Source organism: Impatiens glandulifera, chromosome 1 (genome assembly GCF_907164915.1).
Source record: "Impatiens glandulifera chromosome 1, dImpGla2.1, whole genome shotgun sequence".
NCBI lineage: Eukaryota > Viridiplantae > Streptophyta > Magnoliopsida > Ericales > Balsaminaceae > Impatiens > Impatiens glandulifera.
The window spans coordinates 99,530,224-99,549,539 of record NC_061862.1 but is presented as its reverse complement, the minus strand read 5'-3'; the positions used below and the strand labels follow the sequence as shown (position 1 = coordinate 99,549,539).

At 34.8% G+C, this 19,316-nt stretch overlaps 3 protein-coding genes across 3 annotated transcripts; 2 read left to right on the top strand and 1 right to left on the bottom strand.

The window, feature by feature from the left end:
- The first annotated feature begins 9,971 nt into the window (after window positions 1-9,971).
- On the top strand, window positions 9,972-13,498 carry LOC124919413. Its single transcript, XM_047459647.1, has 3 exons — window positions 9,972-10,376; window positions 11,454-11,691; window positions 13,063-13,498. The coding sequence occupies exons 1-3, from the start codon at window positions 10,077-10,079 to the stop codon at window positions 13,191-13,193; spliced, it is 669 nt and encodes a 222-aa protein (XP_047315603.1). The 5' UTR covers window positions 9,972-10,076; the 3' UTR covers window positions 13,194-13,498.
- A 1,394-nt stretch (window positions 13,499-14,892) lies between these two features.
- Window positions 14,893-15,521, top strand: LOC124938170 (protein FAR1-RELATED SEQUENCE 4-like). The gene is made up of 2 exons (XM_047478562.1): window positions 14,893-15,428; window positions 15,518-15,521. Exons 1-2 carry the CDS (start codon window positions 14,893-14,895, stop codon window positions 15,519-15,521), a joined length of 540 nt encoding a protein of 179 aa, XP_047334518.1.
- A 557-nt stretch (window positions 15,522-16,078) lies between these two features.
- LOC124938162 lies at window positions 16,079-17,312 on the bottom strand. Its single transcript, XM_047478550.1, has 2 exons — window positions 16,485-17,312; window positions 16,079-16,396 (listed from the first exon to the last, which is right to left on the bottom strand). The coding sequence occupies exons 1-2, from the start codon at window positions 17,310-17,312 to the stop codon at window positions 16,079-16,081; spliced, it is 1,146 nt and encodes a 381-aa protein (XP_047334506.1).
- Between the last annotated feature and the right edge of the window lie 2,004 nt (window positions 17,313-19,316).

Genomic DNA, 19,316 nt, shown 5'->3' with positions numbered 1-19,316 from the left:
CTCCACCATAATAGTGTCATCTCTATCAAGAAGAAAGAGGTCGTTTGCAACTTGGCGCAATCATCAAATATGTTTAATTCACGAAAGTACCGTTCCATGTTCCATAGGAAGTCTTCAACTTCCCTTGCATTCCTCGAGCCTTTGAACATAGTTGGTTTGGGAAATTCTATCCGATGAGATGTCACAACTCTAAGTTCCCCTCCCTTCCACCCAATCTGACCTTCCATCAATTTTAGCCTCCCCATCATTTCCCTTCGGAGAGCGCCGATCAACGCATGGATTTCCCCTTAGATTGTCTCGAGCACATCATTCTGGATGTCATTAACCTCACCTCGAACCAATTCCAGCACTTTGTCCAGAATGCTTCAATTCGAATTGTTAATGATCCCCATAACCTCATTCTACAACTTTTCACCAGCCTCATCCAACACCATTAGCCTATCGGCCACTATGCTAAATATCTCGAGAGCCTCCTGGTGCTCGCACATGACTTCCTCAAGCAGGGTCACTCGCGCTTCCATGTCGGCACATCTCTCGGCGGACTTGCTCCCATTGGTCACCGAAAATAACTCCTCATCCCTTGTTGCACTAGTCTAGATTGCATCAATCCTAGCTAGTTAGTCTCTTAAAAGATGCAAGAAGAATGAACACTTTGAGAGAGAAAGAGCCTAGAGAATATCTTGTCTATTACTTATTGCTTTACAAGTGTGAGGTAGGGTGCTTGGTTTTGGCCAAGACTTGTTTATATACAAGGAGATAGATCTTCCTAAATCCTCTTTAACCTAGGGTTTTCTAGATACTTATATTATTTAATCTAAACTTAGGAACTCTTAGACAACTCTATAGAGTTCTACCATCAACCTAGTTTTAAGAACTCTTATAGAGTTTTAGGGAGTTCTATAACCTACCTAGAAATAGGAACTCCTAAAGAATTTTAGAAAATTTTACAAAAAAAAGAAAATACTACACAAATTTAAAACCTTCTAAAAAAATGCATTAAGGCTTGACATCTCTTTGGGTTTTGGTCACCCATAGAATGGGCCGTGACACGAAGAATTTTTTACACTCTCATATTATCAAATAAGGCTTTGTTTGATTCAACTTATAAGTAATTATTATAACACTGTATAATAATATATTACAGTTATTTTAACTAACATATTAGTAAAAAAAATCTATAATAAAACATATTTTAAAACGTAATTTATTCTCTATCTTTCTTATTTATAGTTTAAATTTATAATTTTAATATATTTTTATACATTTTTTCGCCTCTTTTATATTTTTTATTATATTTTTCATTTTTTATTTATATAATTTTATATTTAATTATTAAATTAATCATTTATATTTAATTATTATAATAATAATTATTTTAATATATATATATATATATATATATATATATATATTACCCACAAGATTTATAATAAATAAACTAAACAATAGATAAAATTAAAAAATAAAAATATAATATATAAAAATTAAAAAAAATGTATTCTTAATCTTTTATATTAATTAAAATTTAAAATTATATATTAATAAAAACTTATAAAAACTAATATATTTATATAATTTATTTTAAAATATATTATTTTTTAATTTGAATAATTTATTAGTATTTAAAATTAAGTTAATAAAATTCAAATTATTTTAAATAAAATATTAAGTTTATAAATATACAATTAAATAGTGAGTTATATATTATCAATAATGTATAAAAAAATATTTAAAAATTAAAGTGATTAATATGAAATATATACTTAAATATATATTATATTAATTATTAAATATTATTATAAATATAAATAAAAATAAAAAACAAGAAATATATCCATTAAAATAAGCTTAATTATATTGTTGAACAGTCAAATTTGAGCTTTTTATTGCCCAAGATTTTAGTATTCTATTATGTCACATTAGCTTGTTAACTTAGAACAGGTAAACAACGATTATAAAATTACCAAGTTTTAAATATTTATTTTAAATAATTAAAAAATAAGAAAATTTTAAAATAAAAAATTAATTATTAGTATTAATCAACTATTTAAATAAGAACTTAACTGTATAAATCTGGTGCAAATTAAAGAAAACTAAAAGAAAAAACAGCAATTTGAACGGAATTTGCTTAAAATCAGTATTCATCAAAAATCGGCATTATCTGCAAGAGCAGTATTTTGTGAAGACGCGTAACCGGTTTAATACGTAATCGGTATTATTTAAAGACATAATTGACATTTTATGAAGACCGGTAGTTTGTAGAATCGACACTTTACAAACACGTAACTGATTTTATCTCAATTCGGCTTTTCACAAAACCATCCGGTAGTCTGGACTTCGGCATTTTACCAAAGCGGAATCGGTATTTTACAAAGTCGGTAGTTTTTGAAGCGGAATTGGTATTTTTCGAAGTCGGTACTTTGTGAAGCGGAATCGGTATTTTACGACGTTGGTACTTATGAAGCGGAATCGATATTTTACGAAGTCAGTACTTTGTGAAGCGAAATCGGTATTTTACAAAAGCGGAGCGGTAGTCTGTATTTCGGCATTTTGTGACACGGAGCCAGTATTTTGCAAATCGGTATTTTGCAAAATAAATGTCCGGTTCTATTTTTCGGTATTATATATATCTTCGGTTATATAAAAAGAGTTCCCGGTATTTTATTGAAATTTGTTTTTCAATAAAATCGGTATTTTCCTTAGAATCGTTTTCGGTCATTTTCTTGCTTCTCACAACCTATCAGCCTCGGTATTATATAAACACATTTCTGGTAGTTGCAGATATCAACTTTATGCGTCATCAACATTTTGTTTCCATTTTGGTGCAAAGACTGATGGAGACCTTGTTGGAAGCAGCAAATATATGATAAAAGAATCAAAGACAAGTTAAAACTTCTGAGATTTATGCTCCTCGTAAATCATAATCCAATTAATGACAATTTGGCTTATTATCATCCAAGTACAGACAAGATCAAAGAATATCTCATCCGATGTACTATCTTGGAGTTCAACTAATCAAAATCAAGACATATGTCTCATGAAGCAAAGTATGTCCGTTGAGCAGTAAAATATGTTCGTTGACATTTGCCTATTTAAGAAGACAGAGGACAACTTGCTTCACATCGGCTTCAAAACAATCTTTTCACGAACCAAAAAGCTATCAACTCTTTCAAACTCTAAAGTGTCATAAGCTTTCAATTGTGTTAGAGTTCTAAATTATATTACAATTCTACCTATTTTGTGTGAGTTTGTTAGCATTGTAAGTTGACATAATTTGTTTCTGATCAACAAGAGCGTGTGTGTTAGGAGTTCGAAAACATGTAGTTACGAAGTCTTAGTTGTTCGACTAGGTTGTGTAAAAGTGTTGTATTCAATCAAATCTTCTAGTGGATATCCTTCTCAAGGTTGAGAAGAAGGAGTGACGTAGGAGCTTTGTCTCCGAACATCCATAAACATCTTTTGTGTCGTGTGTTCTTTCCTATTGCATTACTATAATCTTTTTGTTGCTTCAAGTCCAAACAAACACTTCCGCACTTGAACTTTGTTCAAGAGTTTGTGAAGACTTGCGTAGAATAGAAGCCATATATTAACTTCTAACAGAGTTAATATCGAACAAAGTGTGTATAAGCGTTCAACTTTGTGAGACCCCAGTCTCCATCGTCGATCCCGATCCCAACACCTTGTGTTTTAAATCTTAAAATTTGGAATTCTTTATTTTCAAAATTATACAAAATAAGGTTTTATATTAACGGTTTCAAACATCGTTAACTTATTATTTACGTAACATTTATAAATAAATAAATAAACTTATGTCACTAATTTAACTATTAAAGATTTATCTCATACCTATCGATTCAAATTCACTTATCACCTAGATGTAACACATGATTTTTCAATTGGGATCTAGATCTAGAGTAAGAATCTAAGCCATTACAACATTTTAAGGAGATTTGAACTTAGCCTAATGGAAATCAAGCCAATCTGATGGTGTCGTTTTATTGCCTCTACTACTTGAGATTCTTATCCAACAGGATGTATGCTTGCTTTGCTGCTTGAGAAGGTTATCCAAAAATAGATGTATGCATACCTCTGATATTTGAGAAGTGTGGAATTGATCCTAGGGTTTTAAAACCCAATTTAGTGTGCATCAATGTTAGGTACAAAAAGGAGAAGAAATATATGTGCGATTATTTGTTAGATTTAAAAATGCATGAAATCACATAATGATGAAGATGTCAATCAAATTGTATTATTATTATGAAAATGTCAACTAAATCTCCACGAGATCATATCATGGTGGAGATGCCAAAGATATCACATGATTTTTACCCTAATTATGAATTCTAAAAGTCTATATATATATATATATTGTAAATGAGAAGAGGAGTGTGAGATTAAAATCTAGAACAAACAGAGAGAGTTATAGTTTGTAATCTCTATTATAACTCTATTGAATTGATTCTCAAAAAGTAGGACCTATGACATTGTTGATCCGAACTTGGGTAAGATTATTGTGTCGTTATTTTGTTATTTCTTACTTTTACGCTATTGTTCTGTATTCCACTACGGTTGCAATTATTCAGCTTTCATTCTTAGGATGATAGTTTTCACCACAAACTGGTATTAGAGCCAAGTTGGGCTAAGGCAGTCGCGGTTCGATTTTATTTTGGTGAGTTTTTTGATTCGATCAATTATTTTGAAAATTTGAGATGGGTCGACTTCTAGTATTAATATTGAGAAGTTCGATGGGCTGTAGGACTTTGGGTTGTGGAAGATGAAGATGAGTGCACACTTAGGTAATATGGGAGTTGCTAAAGAACTCGAGAGGAATCGTAATTACCGGCCTCGATGGACGCGGAGAAAAATATGGAGGTGTTGGAAAGGGCCTATAACACCTTGATTCTTAGTCTCAATGATAAAGAGTTACGAGATGTTGTTAGTGTCATGACGTCCACAAAGGTGTGCCTTCAGTTGGAGTATTTGTATATGACTAAAACACTATCATCTCGGATCTACATCAAGTAGAGACTCTTTAAATTTAGAATAGATGAAGGGAAGGACTTGTTGACACATCTCAATAATTATGTCAAGATTCTCCTTGATTTAGAAAATATTGGGGAGAAATACAAGGATGATGAAAATGCGTTGATGCCTTTGAATTCTTTACCGAAGTCGTATGAGATGCTCATAGACATACTCGAGCATGGAAGGAAGGAGCTTACCCTCGATGATGTGATGAGTGCATTGAGATCGAATGACCAAAATATGAAGAATGAAGAGAGCAATGTTAGTGGAGATGGACTCTTAGTTCGAGGGAGAACCGAGAGGAAAGACAATAAAAGCAAGAAGAAGAGGCATTCGAAGTCTCTTAGGAAGAAATATACTACGTGCTTCAATTGTGACAAGGAGGGACACTTTAAGAGAGATTGTCCAGATTTGAGTAACGATGGGAAGAAGAGCGGAGGAGCGGCTGTTGTTCAAGAGGTCGAGAATGGGTACAAAAGTGCAGACGTTCTCATTGTCTCCACTGTCCGACAAACGTTGGATTATAGATTCCGGATGTTCGTTCCATATGACACCTAACGAGAATTGGTTCGAGACCTATGAGAAGACTTCGATGGGCAAGATTTTATTAGGTAACAACAAGTCTTGCAGGTTATGGGGATCAGAATAGTGCATTTAAAGATGCATGATGGAATCAAGAGGGTATTGATGGACGTACGACACGTCCTAGACCTTCGGAGGAATTTAATCTCTCTCTGCTCACTAGACCAACTTGGTTTTGCATGGAAGGGTGAGAAGAACGTATTGAGTGTCACAAAGGGGTCGTTAGTGGTAATGAGAGACATGCGAGAGAAGAGTCTTTACATCTTTCAAGGCATCACCTTGGTTGGTGATATGACGGTAGTGATAGAGTCTCGAGATGTATCGCTCACAAGTCTATGGCATAAGAGATTGTGGCACGTGAGTGAGAGGGGTTTGAAGGAGTTGTGTAAAAGAGACTATTTTGGCAAGGAGAAACTTGACGATTTGGAGTTTTACGAGAAATATATATAGTAAATCTACGAGGGTAAAGTTTGGGCAGTCGATTGAGGTGACTCGGGAGACGCTTAGTTATATTCACTCAAGCTTGTGGGGACCGACGAGAACTGCAACTTCAGGTGAAGTTCGGTATTTTATCACCTTTATTGATGATTGTTTGTGCAAAGTTTGGGTATATATCTTGAAGCACAAGGATGAGGCATTTGTTTAAGTTCTAGGAGTGGAAGAAGATGATAAAATCTCATACCGAGAAGAAGGTTAAAAAGCACCGAACAAATAACGGTTTGGAATACATAGGCGAGGAGTTCAATCAGTTTATCAAGGAAGTAAGGATGGTTCGTTACAAAACCATCTAACAGACACCGCAACAGAATGACTTAGTGGAGAGAATGAACAAAACGCTACTTGAGCGTGTTCGGTGTATGTTGTTTGAGGTTGGTCTACCGATATAGTTTTGGGGTGAGGTTGTTAACACTGTGGATTCTTATCAATCGTTGTCCATCGACGACATTGGAATGCATCAAAAGAAGTTTGTAATAGTTCTCCTCCAAAACTTGACAAATTGAAGGTATTTGGGTGTGTGGCTTACATGCACCAACGTGATAGAAAGCTTGATCCGAGAGCGAAGAAGTGTATGTCCGTTGGATACCCTGAGAGAGTAAAAGGTTGGAAAATGTTTTACAAGGACAGGAAGATGACCAAGTGCATCATTAGTCGTGACGTGGTCTTTAGGGAAATCGAGTCCTATTATGGAGCAGCACAATTAGTCGAAGTTGGCGAAGTCGCTAAAGAGAGGACCGAATTTGAGGTGGAGTTCCTAGCAGGGATTACTAAAAAATCAATAGACACGGGAGATGCTAGTGAAGATGATGAAACATACGGTTAGGTAGAGAGTGAAGGTACGTATCCGGAAAAGAACCTTAACTCCTAACAATTAGCGCGAGATAGAGACTATAGGACAGTCCGAGCTCCAGAGAGATTTGGCTACTCCGATTTGGCGGCTTTTGCATTCCTTGTGGCAGATGAGGTACAAGATTCATAGATGAGGTCTTTTAGAGAAGCGATGGAGAGCAAGGAGAAAAACGAATGGAAGCGTACTATGGAGAAGGAGATGACATCGCTTGAAAAAAATGAGATGTGGGAATTGGTGGAAAACTCAAGAATTAGCGGGTGGATGTTTCAAAGTGGGTGTTCAAGTGCAAAAAAGATGTAGAGGGTAGTAAAAAGCTAATGTTTAAGGAGAGATTGGTAGCTAAGGGCTTCACACAATGCAAAGGGGTCGACTTTTACAAGATCTACTCCCCAATAGTGAAGCACATATACATTCGTGTGTTTCTTTCTCTAGTGAATCGTTTTGACTTGGAGCTCTAGCAAATGGACGCGAAGACTACATTTTTCATGAGAACTTGAAGGAGAAGATCTTCAAGACGCAATCCGAAGGGTTCGTCAAACCTAGTGATGAAGGCGATGTATGTCTCCTTAAACGATCACTTTATGGTTTGAAATAATCCCCAAGACAATGATATTTGTGCTTTGATGAGTTCATGGTTCGTAATGATTTTGTGAGGATCAATTTCGATAGTTTTGTCGATGTCAAGTGGGTTAATGGTTGTTGGGTCATCATATTGTTATACGTGGATGATATGTTAATCGCATCAGGAAACAAGGAAGAGGTTCGCAAGGTCAAGAGTTTATTAGGGAGTGGGTTTTAGATTAATGATATATGACCAACATAAAAAAATTTGGGGATGGTGATTGAGCGGGATCGGGAGAAAGGCACTTTGTTCGTGTCTCAAAACGACTACCTCCGAAAAGTGGACGCCAAGTTCGGGATGTCTAATGCTAAGGAGGTTCAAACGCCATTAACTACTCGTTTCAAGCTCTTCTCAAAGATATCACTAAGTGTCGATGAGGAAAATGTGAGAATGGAAAACACCCCATATGGGAGTGTCGTCGGGAGCCTAATGTATGACATGGTATGTACGCGACCTGATCTTGCTCACGCGGTGAGTCTTGTTTGTTGCTTTATGGCAAACCCGGGGAAAGAACATTAGGAGGCGATGAAGTGGGTTCTCTTTTATGCTGGGAGATCCTTAGATGCCGGTCTTTGTTTTAAACGGGTGGGTGGGATAAGTTGAGGAGGATATGTTGATGCTGATTTTGCAGGTGACTTGGACAAGAGAAGGCCCTTAACGAGATATGTTTTTACCCTATTTGGAAGACACAATTATGTGTAGTTGCCCTTTCAATAACGGAGGTCGGGTATATCATTGTGATGGAGGGCGTCAAGGAGGCACTTTAGTTGAAGGGTCTCGTGGGTGAAATGGGGATGAAGTACGATAAAGTGGAGTTGTTTTGCAATAACCAAAGCGTCATACACTTGTCCAAGAACTCGATGCTTCACGAGCGCACATATTTTGCAAGAAGTCTGATTCTTCTAGCATCACATTGACATTCCACTTCACTACATTCATGATGTCATAGAGAGTGGAGCGGTAGTTGTGGAGAAGGTTCACATAAATACAAATCCTAGAGATATGGCCACGAAGGTGGTGATGGGAATCAATTTTCGAAAATATTGCTACTCGATTCACGTCACAAAGGTTGGAACGTAATTGAAGAAGTAGGAGGATCGATTCTAGGATGTTCTTGGTGATGAGGCTCATTTGTTTGACAATAGACATAAAGGAAATGTGGAGAATTTGTGGAATTGGGCCTAGGATTTTGAAGCCCAATTTGGTGTGCCTCAATGTTAGGTACAAAAGGGGAAGAAAGACATGTGCGATTATTTGTTAATTCAAAAAGGTATGAAATCACATAATGGCAAAAATGTCAATCAAATCGTATTATTATGGAAATGTCAACTAAATCGCCACGAGATCATATCACGGTGAGATGTCAAAGATATCACATGATATTTACCCTAATTACCAATTCTAAAAGTGCATATATATATATATATACATTGTAACGAGAAAAGGAGTGAGACTAAATCTATAACAAACCGAGAGAGTTAAAATTGTAATCCCTATTATAACTCTATTGAATCAAATTTCCGAAAGTAGGAGGACGTATGACATTATTGGTCTGAACCTGGGTAAAATTATTGTGTCGTTATTTCGTTCTTTTTTACTTTTACGTTATTGGTTTGTATTCCACTATGGTTGTTATTATTCCGCTTCCATTCTTAAAGTGATGGTTTTCACCACAAAAAGGTTATCCAAAATTGATGTCTATTGTCTTTTGCTTGATCCAAAAAGGATGCATGATTGCTTGATTCTATTTGAGAAACTTATCCAAATTGGTTGGGGATTGGATACGTTGTCTTGAGGAAAGAGTATCGAAAAGTTTGTATTGAGTGCGTTATCAAAGAGAGTGTGATAATTAGTAAAGTTACTAATAGAAAGAAAGAGTTATAATTATTAATTTGTAAAAGATTCGATGATTCTTTCAGTGTTATAGGTTTTGAACCAGAGGATCAGAATTTTGGTTAAACCGGATTTTGATCGATTCGAAAAGTATTCATTCACTCGTTCCACAGTTCTACCGATTGATCGTCGGCCGGAATGCGTATTTTAAGACTTTAGTTATTGTGATGGTGAGAAAGATACTTATAACCTATAAGTTTCTAAATAGTTTATGTTTTATTTTTTATTTTTTACTATATATTAATATTTTTAATATCCAAATAACCTATAACCGAACAAAAGTCCAATTTTTGTTTTTGTTTTCTGAAAACAGTTGCATTTTGTTAGCTTTATCCGGAGGGAGAATCTCTTCAAAGTTGGACAAATGTGGAGAGAGTTAAAATAGGTGTGTTAGACATCCATTGGTTAATTAATAAGTTTAATCATATGAAATCGAACGGCTAATATAAACAGAGTCCCATCATCAGTTTTGCCCCATTCTATGAACTTCTTAACTGTCAGTCAATTCTCAATTCTCCTCCTGCCGACGTACGATCTACTCATCAATCATCAAACAAACAAACTCTCTTCTGACAATTGGAGAGAAAGATAAAGCGAGATACACAAATGGCTGAAGGTGAAGATCTAAACACCAAACAGAGCAGCGGCGGCGTATACGTGGAGGTGACCGGTAACGGAGAAACTAAGTCGAACCATCGGGACGATGTGTCGACTCTCGACGCTGTCCTCCGTCGTCTGGTTGCAGATATCTACTCTTCCGATAAGAATGCGCCGGTTTTCAACCGGATCAAGTCTTCTCTCTCCGATACTTTTCCTCTTCTTCCAGAAGCTTCGCGGAACACCGGACGCGATGTTCTTATTTGGGCTCGCCGCGGCAGTCCTCTTCGTGCTCTTCTCGTCGCCTCTGTATGTATTATTATTACTGCTTTCCTCTAATCATACGTTTAGGCCGAGCTTTATTGTTATCGTGGTCACGCAGATGTGGATTTCCCGTTTTAAAGAAGATTTTTAATTAGGGAAACAGTAATCAATCAGATATAGATCCCAGTTGTTCTTGAGATCTTTATGCTATTGTCAGTTATAATAGATTTTAAAACTTGATGAGATTTCATACTATAAATGGCCTGTAGATGTTAAAAACTTGATGAGAAAAAAGAGAACATAGGTAGGGGAAATTAAATTCTATGTCCACATAGCTTCCTTGTGAGTCAAGTTCGAGCAATGACCAATTTTTCTCTTCAAGGATTGAGGGAAGGTATATTTATGACTAATTTATCGCTTTAAAGGCTTGAGGGAAGGTGGAGGTATAACCAATTTACTGACTCATTTATCTTCTCTAAGGTGATTGATATCATCAAGGTGAAGATTGTTGGTCATTACTCTGGGTTTTGTTTTCACAAATATGGAGATTGTTGGGTATGACTTAGGTTTTTAATTAGTGGGTTGAGATCATTGTTGATATTTTAGTAATTGAGACTTTATGAACTCTTATAAGTAGAGACTTTGTAACTTAAGAATATTGGGACCATTGTTTCGAAAATCTATAGAATGAGCGATTCCTTGAGGACATGTGCATTGTTGGCCAAACCTCCTTCATCGTGTTCATTCCTTTATCATATTATATGTTGTTTAGATTTGTATTTGTGATCACTTGACCAAGTGATACTGCTTAAGATTACTTTCAACTTAACCCTCCACATTGTTCCTTAATCATAAAAAGACATAGTGACTGACATTCACATCAGTGAGTGACACAAGACTTGAGAATGAAATTAATGCATTTATTTTGATCACTCTTTTAATGTGTATGCGTGAAGTGGGATCTTCTGACATTGAATAATTCTGAAGGCCCATTTGGAAACACTTTTTTTTATGTCCGATCTTATTTGTATACTGATTCAGATTCAGAAATAGTAAGTGTTCGAAAATGGACTTCAAACAAATGAGTTTCTCAATTTCATTATACTTTTATCAATGATGCAGGTTGGGACAATTGGTGTTGTGACATTTACAGGACTATCAGTTTTCATGGTTTTCTTTTTGGCAGCAACTGTGAATGCCATAGTCATCTCCCTTCTCATGTCCCTGGCAGCAGCTGGAGGTTTCTTGGCTATTTTCTTTGCATGTTTGATGGCAGTCTACATTGGAGCATTGTCAATTGCTGCCTTTGTCATTTCTGCTGTTACAATTTCTGCAGTGATTGCAGCTTTCATTGCCACAGGTAACACTTTATTGTTTTTGTTTTTAATTTATTCTGGCTTTCTTTTGGTAGCATTTCTCTGTTTGGTGAATCTATGAGTTTCCCTGGCCTATACTTTGATCTTGTTTGAGGAAGGTTTCTTCACATTTTGGGGGATTTATTATGTATTGTTCAATATGCCATTTGAATTGTAGGTGAAAAGGCAAGACTTGATGATTTGAAAATTATAAAAAAAAAGTAAGAAGGGTATTTTAGTTAATGATGGGAACAAGCCCTTTGTGTTTATGTTAGTCTCCCTTTAACACACAAATATATGTCTTGAAAACTATTCATATACTTGACTCATAGAAAAATCATTAAGTTTGTATTAATAAGCTGTCATGAAAGCGTTTTCTTCCAATACAAACAACATTACAAGAATAGAAAACGGGGAAAGGGAAAGACCATGGCATCAGGTTATTATGATCACTAAAATTATAAAAACTTAACCAAAATCTTTGCATCTTGAGCTTCTTGATTAAAGCAGCAGCCCCATATAAGTTGTTTTGGATTTTCACTTGAACTACAAAGGGAAGTGAGCCTTGTTCAATGGTGCACATCACTATCTTCCTAAAATTTATGACTTCTTTGATGTAGGGTTATTTGAAAATAATTGATGGATTAATGAGATATTAGTTTATTTGGATTTTATGTAAACAATCCAAACAACCCCTTAATAAGCCGTTTGAACAGATGGTGGTGGCATCTGTAGGTCAGTATGATGGAGAGAGATTGACCATTAGTTCTCAGACCTCTCAAACCTCCCAAATCATCCTGAATCAATTCTTAGTTAACAAAACCTCCACCACACATCCCATCTGTGATAAGATCTTGTTTGGTATAGCCTTTCTTTAATATACCAATTTGTTTTCGATAAAAACTTGATGAAAATTGGGATTATTTGGAATTATTTTGGTTAAATGACTAAAATATTCTTTTTTATTTAATATTTAAAATGTCATAAAAAAAAATAGTTCATCAATAATTTTGTATTCTGGTTGTAATGAATGATTTGATTGATTAAGTGTAGTTGGATTTTCATCAGGACTTTGGCTTGTTTGATCTTGGGGTTTTGTTTAGGATTTTTATGAGTTTTTCAAACAAACCTTGTTTGATAAAAGAATGGGTTATTTGAGATTTGTTTAACATAAATAACTAAAATATCCTTTTTTTTATATTTAAAATTTAATAAAAGTAAAATAAGAGTATTTTGATATTTTAGTTCATGAGTTAATAAGACTGTTAAGTGTTTTGATGGTTAATTGGTTATAATAATAGTTATGTGATATAATATATTTTTAACATGGGCATCATATGTATTGATCTTATAGATGTGGTAAATGTCTGAATCAGGTTGGATCGGATTCTTCTTCGTGGTGTGGCTGGTGACAAAGAAAAGTCTGGACATTGCAAAACATTCATTAACCACAACAGGTTCAGCGATATCTGCATATAAACATTCTCATCACCGTCATCGCGATTAAGAATGTAAATAGATTAAAAAAAAAGGAAAAAAGAGAAGGGGTTGGTTGGTTTGGTCGCAGTTGATTTTTTAGTATCGTCTCCGTATGCGTGAAATTTTCGTCTCGTTGCAGCACCGTGTTCATGCTATCCAAACTAGGTATAATGCTTCTCCCCTGGGTGTTATTATTATTATTTGTGGTTTGCCCATAGTGGTTGTATTAGTAATAACTAATAAGCTGTTGTTGTTGGGTTGGGGCTGTACTGTTCAGCCTGTTTTCCATGTTCTTACCTTTTATATAAAGCTTGTTGCTGTTTTCTTGTTGTATTTTCTTTACACTGTTATTTTGTGGCTGGTGGTTAATTATATTTATATGCACCTTAACAATGTTACGAGAAATCTGATGGTTCTTTTTTGCGACTTCTGTTTCGTGTTCCCAATGGTCATACCTTTCTTGGTTCGCTTTCGTGTCTTCTTCTAAATTAACGATGAAGTTAGACAACAAATCTATCTTATGTGACATAAATCAATAATATAAGAACTTGTTGATATTGTTATTCAGATCCAAGCATAATTTTTTTTTATAGAACAAAAGAATATCTTTTATTGTTAGACAAGTTATCTTACATAAAACCTTTTCGTGTATGCCCAAGTCATCCAAAACATTTTGGATTAAGAAGTCCTTAATTTTAAATTAGTTGTTGGGAATAAGTGTTAAAAAGGTGTTTAAGAGAGTTAGACTATGTTGAACATATGGGACAATCGACTTTATGATATTAAGAAAGAGAAATGATACAGACAGCTACTGGGAGAGCGATTCTCCCAGCGACTGTCTACGTGGCCGGCCACGTAGGTAGGCAAAAAAAAAAAAAATTAACCCAGAAGCACCTAGAAGCCCGCCATTAATTTCACATTTACCGCTCATCTCACCGCTCACTCTCTCACTCAAGATCATCATCTAATGATTCTACAAACTCCAGCGCCTTCATCGTCTACGATTTCTGTCCAATTTCTGATCTCCGTCCGTTCTCCGTCGAATACGATTTTCGACCTCTCTCCATTCTCATCTTCGGTTGTCCGCTCTCTAGCGCCTTCATCGTCTGCAATTTCCGTTCGATTTCTGACCTCCGTCCGTTCTCCATCGACTACGATTTCCGACCTCCCTCCATTCGGTTGTCCGCTCCCTATCTCCCGCTTCCAGTTTGTAACCCCTGAATGTAGAGAGGTTTGTCCAAGTATCATTATTAATTGTTCAAGAAAATATTGTAATGTCGTTATTTTCTCTGTTTTTAATAAGAGAAATGAATTGTATTTAGTTTTGTTCATAAACTATATATAACTGAAATGTCATGTTCTTTTAACTACAATGTCATGTTCTTTCAACTATAATGTTATGTTTTTAACACTACAATGTCATGTCATGTTTTGCACTAAAATAAAATGTCTATTAAACTGCATTTCATTTAAAAAAAATTGAATGTCATGTTTATTATTTCAAAACATGACATTCAAGCTTAATACAACATTAAAATTGACAATTTTCATTTTTAATATTTTTTCATTTTTTGTATTTTGAATTTCGGTTACATTACACTTTCAACTGTAATGTCATGTTCTTTCAAATGCAATGTCATGTTCTTTCAACCGCAATGTTATGTTTTTAACAATGCAATGTCATGTCATTTTTTAATACTGAAATTTCTCTCTTATTCTTCAGCTTCATGGGTGAACCATCATCATCCCCTCCCAATGTTCAAATCCCCATTGTTGGCATTACTTTTGATTCTAAAAATGAACTTCGTGAGTATTATAATGCTTACACACAATCAAAGGGTTTTGGCATTTGTAAGTTAGGAGCAAGAAATGGGAAAGATGGAAAGCAAAAGTGGTTCTCCATTGCATGTGCTAAAAATGGTGTATTTACTTCAAAAGGGAAAAATATTTTACAACTTAGACCTTCCATCAAGACGAATTGTAAGGTTAAGATTAACATTGCTGTTAGGAATGAGTGTGAATTTGAGATTACTAGTGTTTACCTTGAGCACAACCATATATTGAGCCCGGGAAAGTCTAGACATATTAGATCTCACAAAGTTCTAGATTCAATTGCGAAGAGAAGATTGGAAGTAAACGACGTAGCTGGAATACCTTTGTCAAAAACATTTCAATCTATTGTGGTTGAAGCTGGAGGATATGAGAATTTGAACTTTGATGAGAGAAGTTGTAGAAATTTTATTTCGAAAGCTAGAAGGTTGAGGTTAGGAAATGGTGATGCCGAAGCTCTTTGTCAATATTTCAACCGAATGCAAAGTAGATGTTTAAATTTTTATTATCTTTATGATCTAGATGAGGAATCCCGGATAAAGAATGTATTTTGGGCTGATGGTAGATGTAGGGCTGCTTATGAGTATTTTTCGGATGTCAACGTAGATAGTAATTGTATAAATATTTTAATTAAGCACTGTTCGAATTTGTAACATGACATTGCAGTTCAAGTAACATGATATTGTAGTTCAAGTAACATGACATTGCAGTTCAAGTAACATGACATTACAGTTTACAGTATTAACCAATAAAAAACAGTTTACAGTTTATAAACAACATGACATTGCAACTTATAAAAATAACATGACATTATAGTTGAAACAACATGACATTGTAGTCGACACAACATGACATTGTAGTTGAAACAACATGACATTTCAGAATTATGAACAAGAAAATCCTGTATTATAAATATGATAACCCAATATCAAGTTAAAAGCATACAAGCAAGTATCAAGTTTACAATTTAAAATCAATAGACAGGTTGATATTATTATTCTTCGAGTGCAAAATTCTGTTCACGTAATGATTTCTCAACCAAATAAGTTTTTCCTTTGAATTGGCATGTGTGATGCCACACTTTCAATTATGGGCCTCGCCCATGTAATTCTCCATATGAAGCATCATATACACTCCACAATCATCATAGTTGCTGTTATCTTGCCACGACATAGTGACCAACTTCATCTTGTAGGTGGAGAGTGCATCAGCGATGGGAGACTTCATCACAGACTTCAAAAAACCCATTAGCTTTTTCAGTATTGTCGGAAGCTTCTCATACTTGTCCTCAAATTTAATACCATCAGGGACTGTCCTATTGTCGATGATTTCAATTTCCTCTTTGATTTTGTTGTATACCGACACATAGAAATGTGAACTTATACATAACGAAACAAAAATCTGCAGTTCATTACATTGTAATTAATATAACATGACATTTAAGTTCACGTAACATGACATTGCAGTTAAAAATAACATGAGAACTTACTAGGTCTGCTTCATCGAGTGCTTGTATTGTTATGCCGAATGACTTCACTTCCAGGTTCAGTGAATCATTATATAAGTTGTCTCCAAATTCATACACTCCACAATGTACAGTTGAGAAGAATATCCTTCTTCTTTCGATATTGTTAGTTAAGGCTTCGTATTGTGCAACGGTATTCATTTCCATTGCCCAAACGTCGATGATATTTGTGTCAAGCCAGTGGCCATTCTTTATCGACTGCAAAACACTACGTGGTAGGCTTATATAATTGCTTGAGTATAGGATCTCATCCACCGGTTTAACAACATTTTTTGCCACAGTCTTAATAAAATCTTTCGCCGCCGGCTTAAGAACATCTTTCGCCACCTTCTTAACAACATCATTCGCCACTAGAGTTCTCAACTTCAAAGGTTTCCTCCTTAGACGGGGAGTTCTCTTCTTCAACGGCATAGCTTGTATTATTTCCATGGGGATTGATAACGCAGTGGATGGGGGTTCAGGCTCATGCTCAGGCTCAGGCTCATGCTCAGGCTTGTCACTTCCACCATCATTGTGAGCGCTTGGATTTTGTATGTATGCATTCAATATTTGAAGTATTGAATGTATGGATTGAACATTTGAAGAATTGCATGTTGAGATCTTTGTTAAGTTCTCAATTGTATCATGCACATTCTTCCAAGCATCAACACTTGAATTCTCCACATTCTCCGAATCAGCTTCATTCTCCACATCATGCACATTCTCCACTGTAGGTAACTGAATCCTATCAACAACCCTCCCTTGGCCGAATCCCCCATGTTCCTCTTTTTTTTGTACTCTTTCAGATACCATCTTGTCATCCCAACATGACAAGATAGGGAACTGTCTCTTGAATTTACTTCTTGTACTATAATCTAATACCCTGTCCAGGTAGCACAACTGAAACAAAGACACGACAATGCAGTTAATATGTTATGACATTGTAGAAAAGTAACATGACATTATAGTTCATTTAAAATGACATTATAGTTCGTGTAACATGACATTGTAGTTCATATAACATGACATTGTAGTTCATTTAACATGACTATGGTGTTCAATATTTGGTCTGAACCGAATATCCGACCGAATTCGAATTCACCGAATTCGAATAAACCGAATTCGAATTTCATTTTCGGTTTTCGAATCGAATTTCAAACCAATTCGAATTCAAATACGATTTTCGAATTGGTTTTCGAGTTTGGGTTTCAACTCGAAAACCAAACCGAAAACCGAATTTATTTTTTATTATTTATTCTTCCAAACTTAACTTAAGAATAAGTTCAAAATAATCAAACTAGAATATTTTGAATTAAGATTTATAATAAAAGAAAAAAATAAGACAAAAACACTAGTGGTCCAGTGGTAGAATAGTACCATACCATGGTATAGACCCCGGGTTCAATTCTTGGTTGGTACATTTTATTTTGAGTTTAAAATAAAAGAAAATTGAATTCGGTTTGAATTCGAATTATTCGAAGTTCAAACCGAATATAAAATTCGAATTCGGTTCGGTTTAATTAAAATTTATTCGAAATCGGTTCGGTTTTCGAATTGACGAAAAAAAACAAAAAATTCGAAGAAACCGAATTAAAGAACTCGAATAACCCGAAACCGAACCGATGAACACCCCTAAACATGACCTTGCAGAAATGAAACATAATGCATTTAACAGAGTTAATAGGACAATACATTTAACAGAAATAACAGGACAAAATAATTCATATAATATTACATGACAATTCATGAAACATGACATTGCAGCTCATGTAGCATGACATTGGAGTTCATTACAGTTCATTACAGAATGCATTTAACAGAGTTAATAGGACAATATGACAAAATAATTCATATAACATTACATTGCAATTCATGAAACATGACATTGCAGCTCATGTAGCATGACATTGGAGTTCATTACAGAATGTATTTAACAAAGTTAATAGGACAATACAGTTAACAGAAATAACATGACAAAATAATTCATATAACATTATATTGCAATTCATGAAACATGACATTGCAGCTCATGTAGCATGACATTGGAGTTTATTATAGTTCATTACAGTTCATAAACATGAAATTGCATAAATAAAACATAATGTAGTTAACAAAATCAACTAGACAATGCAGTTAACTGTTGTTCGTTTGTTACATTCGTTCTTCTTCCTCATTCTATTTATTCTTCTTCTTCACTGTTTTCATCTCAATCATTGTATTCGTCTTTTTTGCTTCGTTCTTCTTAGAAGCTTCATATATAACCACTTGTTTATTTGATTCCTAAACATTACAAAAATGTCGCAAGTTAGATTATATAAACGAATGTACTAAAGTAAAAAATGATGAAGAAGTTACCATTTTGTGTTGAACGAAGAACGCGAGCAGACGATGGATTTTCTCTGATGATTAATGTTAGGGTTTTCTCTGAAGAACGCGAGCAGACGATGGAAATTGCTAGGATTCAAAATCAGATGGATTTGAGAAAGAGAGAGAAATATGTGAATGTCTTGGAAGATGTTGAAGATGGTTGAGTTAATCAATTGCGTTTGTAAATCGCTAGAATTGCAGATGAACTTGAGAGAGAGAAACCTAAAATGTTTGGGAAGATGAAAATGGCAAATGGAAGATGAAAGGGCGGGCTTCTGGGCTTTTGGGTTTTTAGATTTTTTTTTTAGCTGGGAGAATCGCTCTCCCAATAGCTGTCTGTATCATTTCTCATTAAGAAATTTGAAATTTGTCTTTGATGCAAGTAAAATGGATGAATTTATGTCTTAAGACCACCTTAATTTACTTTACCATTTTTTGATGAACTTGTTC

Excerpts from the sequence above, each read along its gene's own strand:
- LOC124919413 (XM_047459647.1), top strand. The coding sequence starts at position 10,077 with ATGGCTGAAGGTGAAGATCTAAACACCAAACAGAGCAGCGGCGGCGTA. Across the intron at positions 10,377-11,453 it reads GTGCTCTTCTCGTCGCCTCT|GTTGGGACAATTGGTGTTGT; the intron begins GTATGTATTATT and ends TCAATGATGCAG. Across the intron at positions 11,692-13,062 it reads TGCAGCTTTCATTGCCACAG|GTTGGATCGGATTCTTCTTC; the intron begins GTAACACTTTAT and ends TGTCTGAATCAG.
- LOC124938170 (XM_047478562.1), top strand. The coding sequence starts at position 14,893 with ATGGGTGAACCATCATCATCCCCTCCCAATGTTCAAATCCCCATTGTT.
- LOC124938162 (XM_047478550.1), bottom strand. The coding sequence starts at position 17,312 with ATGGTATCTGAAAGAGTACAAAAAAAAGAGGAACATGGGGGATTCGGC. Across the intron at positions 16,397-16,484 it reads CACTCGATGAAGCAGACCTA|ATTTTTGTTTCGTTATGTAT; the intron begins GTAAGTTCTCAT and ends AATGAACTGCAG.